The 11850-nt window shown below is 38.6% G+C and overlaps 1 protein-coding gene across 1 annotated transcript in view; it reads right to left on the reverse strand.

The window, feature by feature from the left end:
- LOC110106746 (callose synthase 9) overlaps nt 1-9077 on the reverse strand; it is a 189230-nt gene extending 180153 nt beyond the window's left edge. The window contains exons 1-4 of the mRNA XM_028699978.1: nt 8898-9077; nt 8516-8717; nt 5254-5351; nt 4925-5088 (exon numbers count right to left, since the gene is read on the reverse strand). Of these exons, the coding sequence (XP_028555811.1) occupies nt 4925-5088; nt 5254-5351; nt 8516-8714 (461 nt within the window). The 5' untranslated portion in view covers nt 8715-8717; nt 8898-9077. The remainder of the gene's footprint in view (nt 1-4924; nt 5089-5253; nt 5352-8515; nt 8718-8897) is intronic.
- Between the last annotated feature and the right edge of the window lie 2773 nt (nt 9078-11850).

Consider the following 11850-nt stretch of genomic DNA (forward strand, 5'->3'; position numbering starts at 1 on the left):
GGAGACTTGAGGATGTCCACTTGTCCTTGATCATTGTAAATAAATTCGTGATCAAGCTCTAGATCCGCCATACATGGGGGAACAACGGATTTTAATGTACTAGCGCTTCTAGACAGCAAACGGCATCTTTCCGGAGGGCTGGACAGCAAGCGATGGATTTCCGGGCAGCAGGACAGCAAAGAAGGCTTGCTGAAATTCCTGGACAAAAAAGCAGGAATTTCAAAAAAGAGAGGAAAAAACGTAAAGGGAAGCTTGGGAGGTGGAGGCTATGGTTGTTAGGGGTTGGGGGGTGATTGGAGAGTTTAATGGGAGGGATGGGTCAAAGAGGAGGACCACGAACCCAGACGCTTCCTACGGTTGGTGGGTATTACGTCGCCCTCACCTTGGGACTTCACCAAGGTTCTCACAAGAACTCTCTAAACTCTCAATAGAGTACAAGTGCTGAAATTTTCTTAACAATCATCATTACCCTCTCCAAAGAGAAGGGGATATAAATAGCTAATGTTTACTATGAAGAAATAAAAGACACAAATGCCATTGAGTGTAACAAACAACTAATCCCTCAAGTGAGGATAGAAACAAAAAAAAAAACATAAATAATTCAAATACATATAATAACTCAAAAATAGATCGGTGCGATCGTGGTCGTAGATCGTCAGCTTCGTCTCTGGTAAACTCTCCAAGGTCGGATTCTCATCAAAAATAGTATCCAAGTAAACTTGGCAATTAGCAAATGCACTATAGTCAAGAGAAAACCAGAAACAAGTTCCAAATTTACTAGATAAAAGAAGCTTGAGCTTCCACAAAACTTCCAACCACAACAACATTAGGGCTGCAAGCGAACCAAACATTCGACGAGATACTCATTGTTCGGTTCGATTAAAGCTCGTTTGTGATCGTTTAATTAACTAAACAAACAAACTTGAACAATATTTTAAATACTCGATTCTTAAATAAACAAACTTGAACACTAATGTGTTCGGCTCATTTATGTTTGCGAACAACATCATTTGAAGTTCGTGAATAAGCTCGACATTAAGCTCGATTCGTGTTCGATTTTGAACTCGTGAATAAGCTCGATACAAATAATTAATATTTGACTATAGACTTAAGAAATATAAATAATCATTGCCTTTGTTACATAGACAATTGCTTTTATTATAAATGCATTTGTTCATGTTCATGAACGCGTTTGTTTGATAGTTAGAAAAAAATTGTTAAATATGTTCGCAAATAAGCTCGATAAACATTAAACGAACGAACATAAACTGAACATGAACCGAACATGAACACTCATTAATTTAAATGAACCAAACATGAACACAAACAATAAAGCTCGAACAAACATGAACCAAACTTGAACAAGCTGATATTAAATGAACACAAACATGAACACTCACATACTCGGCTCGGCTCGGTTCATTTGCAGCCCTAAACAACATCAAGCCTTTATAACATGATTTGGGGTCAACTACATGAATCATTTTTCTTCATTGTGCCTTGTTAAAAGTTAAATTCTCATTTAAATCTAATAAAGAAAGTTCACTTCTAATATAATCTAACCAAGTCTTTTTAGGTCTACCTCTACCTTTCTTAACATAAGTCAAATCTAATATATCTACTTTCCTAGCCGGGTCATCGGAAGACCGCCGATTTATGTGACCAAACAATCTAAGGCAACTCTCTCTAATCTTATCTTCCTCTGGAGCTACTCCAACCTTTTCACGTATATGCCCATTTTATATCTTGTCTCTAAGAGTAAAGCCACTCATCCACTGTCCACCTGAGCATCCTCATCTCCGCAACACCTAACTTAATATCATGCTTCTCTTTCAATGGCCAACATTTAGCACCATAAAGTATCGCAGGTCTAACCACCATCTTATAGAATTTTCCCTTAAGTTAGAAGGGGACCTTTCTGTCACACAACAAACTCAATGCATTCCTCCACTTCAACATTCAACTTTAATTCTACTAATAATATCTCTATCTATTTCACCATTACTCTGAACAATAGACTCAAGATATCTAAAATGAGTGCTCTTATTAATGACTTGATCACCCAAAGTCACAATCACTCCACAAGAACTATTATTACTAAAATTATACTCCATATATTCAGTTTTAGATCTACTGAAACGAAAGTCTTTAGACTCTAAGGTTAACATCCATAATTCAAGTTTACCTACAACTCCCTCTCTAGTCTTATCAACAAGAAGAATATCATCAGCAAAAAGTATACACCATGGTACAGCCTCTTGCAAATGTCTAGTGAGAACAACCATTACTAAAGCAAAAAAATATGGGCTTAAGGTTGATCCTTGATGTAATCCAACTGAAATAAGAAAATACTTGGTCAAACCATCTTGTGTCTGAACACAAGTAACAGCTCCTGCATACATATCCTTAATGACTTGAATATAAGCATTATTAACCCCTTTCTTCTCTGGAACTCTCCATACCACATCTCTTGGAACTTTATCATATGCTTTCACTAAATCAATAAATATCATATAAAGATCCTCCTTATTCTCTCTATACTTCTCCATCAAACCTCTCAATAAATGTATAGCTTCCATTATTGACCTACCCAGCATGAATCCAAATTGATTTTGTGAAACATTAGTATCACGCCACATCCTATGCTCCATAACTCTCTCCCATAATTTTAAAGTATGACACATCAACTTAATTCCTCTATAATTTGCACAATCTTGTGCATCACTTTTGTTCCTAAAAATATGATTCGACACACTCGTTCTCCAGTCATCTGGCGTCAACTTCCACAAAAGTTCCATCGAAAGAAAAATGATTTGCCACATGCAATCAGAGGACATATTTTTCCCTATAGGTTAGACAGCCCATAACCCAAAACTCAAGACATTCAAGCCAAAAACGTGAGGATTGGCTCAAATTCATTAAATATAACTGTCAATAAGATTTACGTCTTCGCATAGTACAAGCACAAATTAGCCGGTTCATGCTTGCAGCGGAAAGGCCAAGAAATGCTAAATTTGAAACTTTAGAAAACTACTTTGCTTTCTTTTGGTCAAACACTACAAAAGAATACACGTGGCAACAACTATATGTCAATCAATAATGCAATTAAGAAAACAGTGGAATCCAGATATGGAAATTCCAGTTTAATTAACAAAAAATTGAAACCATATATGAATCAAAATCAAGTTGATCCTCTTTATTACTAATTGGCTCCATATTCAAGTTGCCAATATTATATTATTTATTGTAAAGAGTAACCAGAATGAATCACTCGTGCTGTTTTCTAAATTGTGCAGAAAAGAAACCAAAACCTTCCTCAAAGTTAAATAAAAGGTTCTTCTGGTCCATTACTAAGCATCTAGCCAACAAGACCAAAAATCACAGAACAATTCTCTAACTTTTATTGTTTCACACAGTACTGAGCTTAGGTGGCAAGAAAGAAAATTATCAAGAAGCAATGAACTAGGAGAAGATCAAAACAAGAAAAAGCCATTCAGAACTAATCAAAGATGACAAACCATTTGGGTACATAGACTAGGGGTGCAAACGAGTCGAGTCGAGCTCGAGTCAAGGGTTGTTCGAGCCGAGCTCATCTGTCAAATGCCGAGCTCGAGCTCGAGCTCGAACTCGAGTCAAGCTCAAAAGTTGAGCTCGAGCTCGACTCGACAGAGGATAAAAAAGCTCGTCGAGCTCTCGAGCTGGGATTCGAGCTCGAGCTAGCGTGCCCGCGTCCGTCATTGCTCGCGCGTTCGCCTCTGTCGTCCGTCGTCACCAGCTTCCGTCGTTCGTCATCTGCGTCGCTGTCCGCGTCGGCTTCCGTGTCGTTGCTCTCTCAGTCGGTGCAATAGTGTCCTGTGCTAATATTCTCGGTCTTACTTCTCGCTCTTGCTTCTCGCGATGGAGTTGACAAGCTCAGTGCCAATTCTTTCGCTCTGGCATCTACAACGACGACAACATCAACGCCGACTTTGCCACCCTTCGACAGGTAAGCTGCCCACAAGCTTTGGGTGGAGATAGCAACTTGACGCCGCTGAACATACAGAGCCCGAACAAGTTTGCTGCAATAGCAATAGCCCAAACAAGGATCTTTTCTTCAGCGACTTTGCTGCAGCTATGGCGAAGATGGGAGCTATTGCTCCGCTTACAGGAAGCAATGGGGATATTCGTTTGAATTGCAGGAAGGTTAATTGGTGATTGTTATTCTAGCTCAGAACCATAGGGTTCCCAGATCCGACTCGGAGGTCTTCCAACGACGAAGGCATTGGGCCCGCCGCTTAGATCTTGTTGCGGGAGATCTCTGCCGACACCTGCATTGTGTGGTCCCATCCGTTGTCGATGTCCGCGTTACTGCTCGTCATCCTTTTTCCCGCGTCCGCAGCGTTTCCCTGATTTCATATTCCCGCGTCAATTTTTTTTTTCCCGGCGAAACGAGCTGCTCGACGAGCTCTCGAGTCGATCAACTGGTTGTTCGAGCTCGATATAGCGTTCGAGCTCGACTCGCGAGCTCGATAAGTTCGACTCGTCGAGCCTGCTATCGAGTCGAGATCGAGCCGGCTCGCGAGCCGGCTTGACTCGTTGCACCCCTAACATAGACCAATCACATTCAAAAACATTCACAATGTAAAATGATCTTCATAATGATACAACACAACAATCACTACATCATAGAAGCACCAAAAATGTCACATTGCAGCACAATTCAGCAATCACACCAAACTACCAAACCAAGCCATAATTACACTCTAAAAACAGATCCATGAAAGCTATCATCATGAATTCTATGCACTACCCAACACAAAGTATATAATTTTACTGAACCCACTCTCATGCTGTCATTTACAAAGATAGATTATTGACTGTGTTCAACAAGACAATGAGGAAAAGCATTTGATGCTGCAAAGCATATGAAAGTCAAGGAACATACTCTCCAAGGTTACCACTGAAAACACCAGATTCCCTCAACTTCATTTCATCTTCACACAGCTCATCAACTTTGTTTTTCTCTCTATAGCGCTTGTAAAATTCCTGCAGTCGAGCAATATCCTGGCTCCGATCAATAGCACCACCCTCTCGCTTAGCAAGTTTTTGCTGAAATTTATTTGAAACAAAAAATATAAATATATAATTAGTCTGGTTTAGATTCTAAGAAGAAATTGAGAATATTCAGTGAACTACACAATTCTTGATACATTAAATAAAATAAAAAACCTGATATACACAGTTCTTAAAATTTGACAATTAAGCAAGATATACCTTTATAACTGACATTAAACCAGTCTTGAACTGCAAAACACCTCGGCCTTCACTATTAGGGTCCAAATTTTGGGCCAGTGAGTAAGCATGTTCACATACTGCATGACAAGAAAAACAGAAGCACAAAGTCAATATCCACTGTAAAATGAGTGACAAACTTCAAAAGGCTTACTAGTGGTAATTCCAACCACCCGCCATTCTTTGAGATATGTTCCACACTCACAAAATAGTATGACATAGATTTCATGCATAGAAGTGTTAGTAGATTATTGCTTCTTTTAGCAGAATCAGGCTATGTTACTTCGATTATGCTCAGAAAAATAGCCAGACTCAGTTAATTGTTGCATGAAGTGCCACAATTGATCATGAAGTCCACTAAGAAAGATTATATCATATTCTGTAGACCCAACAAGCAGGGATAACTGGAAAGACTATTAGGAAGGCATGGGACTACCTGATGGGGACATCAAAGCATGGAAGGTTTATCAGAGACGTGGCCGCTGATCTACTGCCACGATCGAGTCATTATATTTTTTATTTATTTATGTTGTCATGGTATTTTCTTATTTATGTATTTTCCTATTTTCAGTGTCGTTGTATTTGTTTTATGAGATTTCAAGTTGTACCCTTTTAGTAAAGGATGTCGTATGTAAGCCCCGAGGGCATTTTCGTCTTTTATTTCTTGAGTCTCATGTACTAGGCTATTTATAGCCCCTTGTTTTATTTTTCAAGTAATGAACGATTGATTGAAATTTCTTCCTTGCATGAGGAGAGATGAATCCCTAGAAGAGGTAAGATCGGATCACTCACCAACCTTGGAGACGGCTGGGTTCGTGGTTCTCTTTCATCTTTTGCCTTTCCCCTTCCACCAACACCACCGGACATCAATACATCCAAACTCTCCTCCTTCTCCAAGCCATCGTCTCCGTTCCCACCCGACGCTCCACACTATTCCTCCCCCCCCCCCCCCACACCAACTAGCCGCCAGCCACCTTACCCGATCCCCACTCAACCCACGGCTCAACCACCCCACCTGCCAGATTCCACCCAACCTGTGCTCCCCTCTCTTCCCATCCAAGCCTTGTTTCCTAATTTAGATTGAGTCGAATTTGGATAGATTTGAAATTCAAATTCCATTGATTTGAAATTCAAAATCTTTCTTAATTCAGCAAATCTATTTTGGGAAAGTTCTTAAATTAAGTCCATTTGAATCACAAATTCAAATTGGATTTATTTAAACACTTTCCTAATTCCTAAAAGCCTTAATTAAGTAACCTAAATCATCTCCCCAATCTCCTCCCTCATCATCAAGCCACCGGCCCCCCTACAATAAATCCTAAGGATTTATTTCCTAAACCCCTACCCTCACTTGGAAAGTACTCAAAACCCATCCCCTTAACCTGGCCGAATTTCCCCTTGATGCATTCACCTCTTAAAACTTACCAAAGCTCATTATTCTATTTTGGGAATTAAATCTCTCCCCTTATTCCCCTGCTGGCCGAAATCTCCCAAGGCCCTCACGTTGAATTCCTCCACTAGAACCTCTCCAAACTCCATACAACATTGAGCCCTCTTCCTCCCAAGACTGCAGCCAGAAATTTCAGGCATTGCCTTGCCTCCTCAGCCCTTGGAAGACCTATAATTGTTGTTTTGGAAGACTGAATTGTTGTCCACTAGTTTCCTTCAGCCCAAACTGCCAACCAGCACCTCCTAGAGCCAAAACGGCGACTTCTCGCATGGATGGCTGACCCAGAAACGGAGTACGGACTTGAATACAACGAGGACGGCTTCGTACGCATTCTCCAGTCAACTTTCTTTGACGTTAATCCAATGATCGACCACACCGTTGAAGATTACATAGAGCGTATTCTAGACACTTTGGTGGAAGCAATTAAAGAACAACTTGAAGGCGTTGAGTGGAGGATCACCACCGATCCTTGACAAAAGGTTCTACATTCTCCTTTCAACATATTTCTTGAGTCTAACTTTATCTTGTGTTTGATTGTAATCACGAAGGGCGCTTCCTCCTGCTTCTTCTAAGCTTAGTAAACGTTGGGTTTTAAGTGTACTTCTTTGTTCACTAATTCTCATTGTTAGATTAGGGATTCTTCTTGAAACTACTATTCTGGCATAACGTTGTTTACTAATTTATTTTGAAAGTTTCAAATCTCTGGTTATGTGATTTAGCATAAGCGGGCATGACCCCTTTCTTGTTTTAATTCGTTGTTTTAAATGCTAATAGTTTCTTCATTGTTGTTCTAATCAAAAGTTGTGCAAATTCTAAACAAAATCATAGCATCCTCACGTAGTCCTACAACACTACCGCTATCAAATATCAACTAACTTCAGGATCTATTATGTCCTTTTTTATTATTATTATTCTCACTTGCACTCCCAACTGCTCCTTTAAGTTGGAAAGCAGCGACCATTGGTCAACCAATTGACATAGGCAATATTGGTTGAACGCATAGATTGCTTGCTATGTCCCACCTCTTTGTACTAATTTACTCCCAAATCCAGCTATCATGCTAGCTTCATCACATTTATCAGGGTTTGGTGCCTGTAAAACTAATCAAAAATGCCTAAGAAAAGCTAGACCATATAGATCATAAGGGGCATACAAAAAACACAAAACATGTTGATACTTTAGGAATATATGCCAAGTAAGATGCCTCTAATGCATCAATCAACATTCATCGTAGCTCACCACCGGAAGCCACCATGTCCATTATTGGCATAGGGACTACAAGGCAATTGGCGTGGACCTTTCAAAGTAACATCCAGCTTTCCAAGCTGATTAAACATAACCAAGTTACCACCTAAATACATGTAAATTTTGCACAATTTTTCTGCAATCAAAAATTATAAATCTATTAAGACCCTTCCAACAAACTGGAGCCACATCAAATCAATTTTTTTTTCCAGTTTGGTACCACCTCTACAATTTTTTTTTTCCAACGTTGTTACAAAACTGGCAGCTTCACATCCTTCCCCTCTACAGCCAAACAACCAAACAACAGCCAAAACAGTCGTCCTAAAACTTCCTCAGTTAGCCCAACTTTAACTTATCCATCTTCATGCATTTTGTAAAACCACAGGTTCCACTAAATTATAAGACTTTCAACTTGAATTCAAACAACAAGGGTACTAAACAGATGCCTAACATCTTTCCACTCGTGCTCAATAATACGTAACGATCTTACCCTAATCAGTCAAAAGTGGCAGGAAAATAAGAAGAAACAAGTAAGAGTTTGAAGCTCACATATTCTGGAGACATTGGCGTCCTCCTCTAGTATCTCATCAGCAGCTCTAAGTATCTCATCGATATGCAAGTTGTTTGCCAGAGAAGAAGGAACATTTCCTGCAATGCCACTGACAGGCTGCCCATGTGCTCCCGCCCCAAGCCTTTCCCTCCTCAGAGCGGCTCGTACCAGCCGCTCCCAGTTCGCCTCCGTTCCCATTGCCTTCACCCAAAATTACGGGGATGGTCAAAAAGAATCCCACCAACAAAATTCAAAAACAGACACGAAAATAGTAACCGGGGCTCATCGAACCCTAGAAGCAGAAATCAAATGAGAACGATAAACCAAACGGAGAAGAACTCGATGAAAACAAATGAAGTGGGTCGAGAAGGAAACTCTTACAACGAGAGACAGGGGTCAATACCCTCTCTTCCCTCGCCTTTGAACAGGACGAGATGACTTCGAGCTTAAGGTTTTTCGCCAGAGCAGATGATGCGGGGAAATAAAATTGACTGGCTAGTCTCTATCGGGTTGCTTAAATACTGCAAATGAATCGGAATGGAGGATCCGAAATCCAACTCGTAATCCTTTTGGAATTTATTAACGTAACTTCCTTACGATGCCGCGGGGTTCCTATTTAAGCTCCGGCGTCCCGCGGACTCTCATTGTTTGCTTGAATGTATTAGATTAAATTAAATACAATAGTTGAAATTTAAGCCGTTTATTTAGAAACAAGATAAATTAAAATTATTTATTCGGGGCTTTGGAAATCTTCTCATGCAATTTTTTTTTTCCACAAACCATATCGTCCAAGTAAAATTGAATCTGGATCAAGTTAAATTAATTCATCCATAAGTCTTTAGGGTTTAGGGAGTCGATATTTCAGGATGAGCTCGATCTGACGGCAACTTAATAATTAATCAAAGACAAGTTGCATGGAGTCGATAAAAGTTGTCAAATCGAATTGAACTCGAGTCCAGTCAAATTGACCTGACGAGATTCAATTTTGACCTAACGAGATTCGATTGCATTTTTTTAATTGAATTAATTTTGGCAAAATTGAGTTTGATTGGATCCAAATTAAAGGGTCTATGTGATTGTTGCAAGCAATCCCACCACATTGCCTAGAGTCACCAAGGATCTAAGGGTTTAGTGGCCTCTGATGTTTGGTGAACACTAAATCAATGGGAGTCCACCCATAGGAGATCGGAGATCCTACAAGTACTTTCTACACTCTGATAGAACAACTTTAATACTTGGAGGAGATGATGGAATGTTTTGACCTTGTACAAAAAATGAGGTCAATAATTTGATCGTCTGCCTTCGAAGTATTATACAAAAAGATATTCGTAAAGGCCAGACAAACTTGCTACAAGCTTTTAAATCATTGAAAAGCCATATTAAATGATCCAATCAAAACAACATGGCTTCTATCCAATGATAGTGAAGGATTTAAGTTTTATTTGGGATAGTTGTAATCCGTTATTTTTTCTTTGTTTTCAAGATATTTTTGTACTAAATAGCAGCTTTACAAAGCAGTAAGATAGTCATCCCAAAATGAACTTGGTACTTTGGAAATGAAAGGCTTCATTTCAGACAGTTTTAAGATTTAATGGCCTGGTACTTTGGAAATTCACTAAAATTAATCTAAAAGGCTAAATGCTTTGAATTTTTTTTTTTTTAATGTTTTGAAAACTTAAACATAGGTTCCTTTGATAATTAGGGTCAAAGGAAAATTTTGTTTGGGTTATAAGACTTTGTTTAGAATTTTTAGTAAATCATTACATATCTAGGTCTAGAGAACTTAGAAAAATCTTGAAAAATACGATTTAAATTCAAATGACTTGAAAATTCTATGGAAGGTACTTGAAGTTATTAATGAGATCTAGATTTAAATTCATAGGGTTTTGAGATCTTTTTTTTATATTTTAGTAAACTTGAGTTGTAGGCTAGTTTAGGTTAGTCTTGGTCCTCTTGGACATAAGGAACTTCAATAACTTACTAATAATTCATTAAAAAAAAATTTAACCAAAATACAAAATAATTGAAACAAAACCCAAACACATGAGAAAAAAATTTATTTAAAAAACATGCTCTTAATTTTAGGAGAGAATATGGGAGAGAAAATTTCTCAGATTTTTGAACTTGTTTGGTCGCTCATAATTTAAACCCTAATTATGGGAGCTTTAATTTAATATAGATATATATATATCAGGTCCCGATGTTTAGCTATGCTAGGATTTTTCCTGCCCTAGCCTTTCTCCTCCACCACAGCCTCCTCGTCACCTCCGACGCTTGAATCGGCTTCAGTGAAGTCCCCTTTTCTTTCCCTAGGTGTTTTTCTGTGGTGTTTTGATTATATGCTATACATGATTTTTTCTCATTCGGCTGGCTTTTTTGGTTGATGACGCCTAACAGTTTGAATGATCCCAATTTTTTGAATGAGAAGTCATTTACTCATTCTTTTAGATATGTTTTATCTGGTGCTTCTCCATCATCAAGCTTTCCTAACCTCAAAATCACCTCTCACCATAGGTTACTGTCATTATGAATTTCAAAGGATGAAAATCTTGTGCTTGCTGCCCTCTTTGAGTTCGCTTTGGTTGGGGAAGCAATCAAAAAAAATTCATTCAAACTCAAGCTTATTGGTGATTTCTCGATTACTGTATTCAACCGAAGCATGTGTTTATTAAGCTCGTTAATGACTTGGATTACTGTAGAGTTTTTGTTATTGTTCTCAATTTGTGAACAATTATTTTATGAAATTCTTCAAATGGACTCCTACTGATATTGAAGTTGAGAACCCATCATTCTGATTTAGGTTTCATTTCCCAACCATAGGCCTCACCTATTTTCTCCCCGTACCATTCATTGTCTTAGTTCTCTGTTTGAGCGGCCTCTAAAAATTGATAATGCAACTTATACTAACTCTCTATCGCTTGTGTTCTGATTGAGTTAGATGTCACAAAACATTTTTCTGATAAGGTGTGTGTTGGCCCCAAAAATTTGGGTTACATTCAGTCTATAGTTATGAATGATTTTTCTTCTTATTATTCTTATTGCAAATCATTGGGCCACTCGAAATTTGATTGTAGCATTTTACACCCTCTTCTTATTAATACTCCCACTGTGAACGTTAAAATGGGTGATAAGGCTTTTACTGATGTGCATAAAATTCTGCATGGCAATGTTTGTGTTGATTTATCAGCGCATGAAAATGTCGGTCCAACTGATGCTGGCCATCTGGATAATGGAGCTTTATTTCATCCCTTGACTTTTTGGTTTCATCCCATGTTGTTGTTGAGAAGGATTCTATTGGAATTGTTTCTAGTTCTTATCATGATAATTTGAATGT

Source organism: Dendrobium catenatum, unplaced genomic scaffold (assembly GCF_001605985.2).
Source record: "Dendrobium catenatum unplaced genomic scaffold, ASM160598v2 fragScaff_scaffold_1417, whole genome shotgun sequence".
Classification (NCBI taxonomy): domain Eukaryota; kingdom Viridiplantae; phylum Streptophyta; class Magnoliopsida; order Asparagales; family Orchidaceae; genus Dendrobium; species Dendrobium catenatum.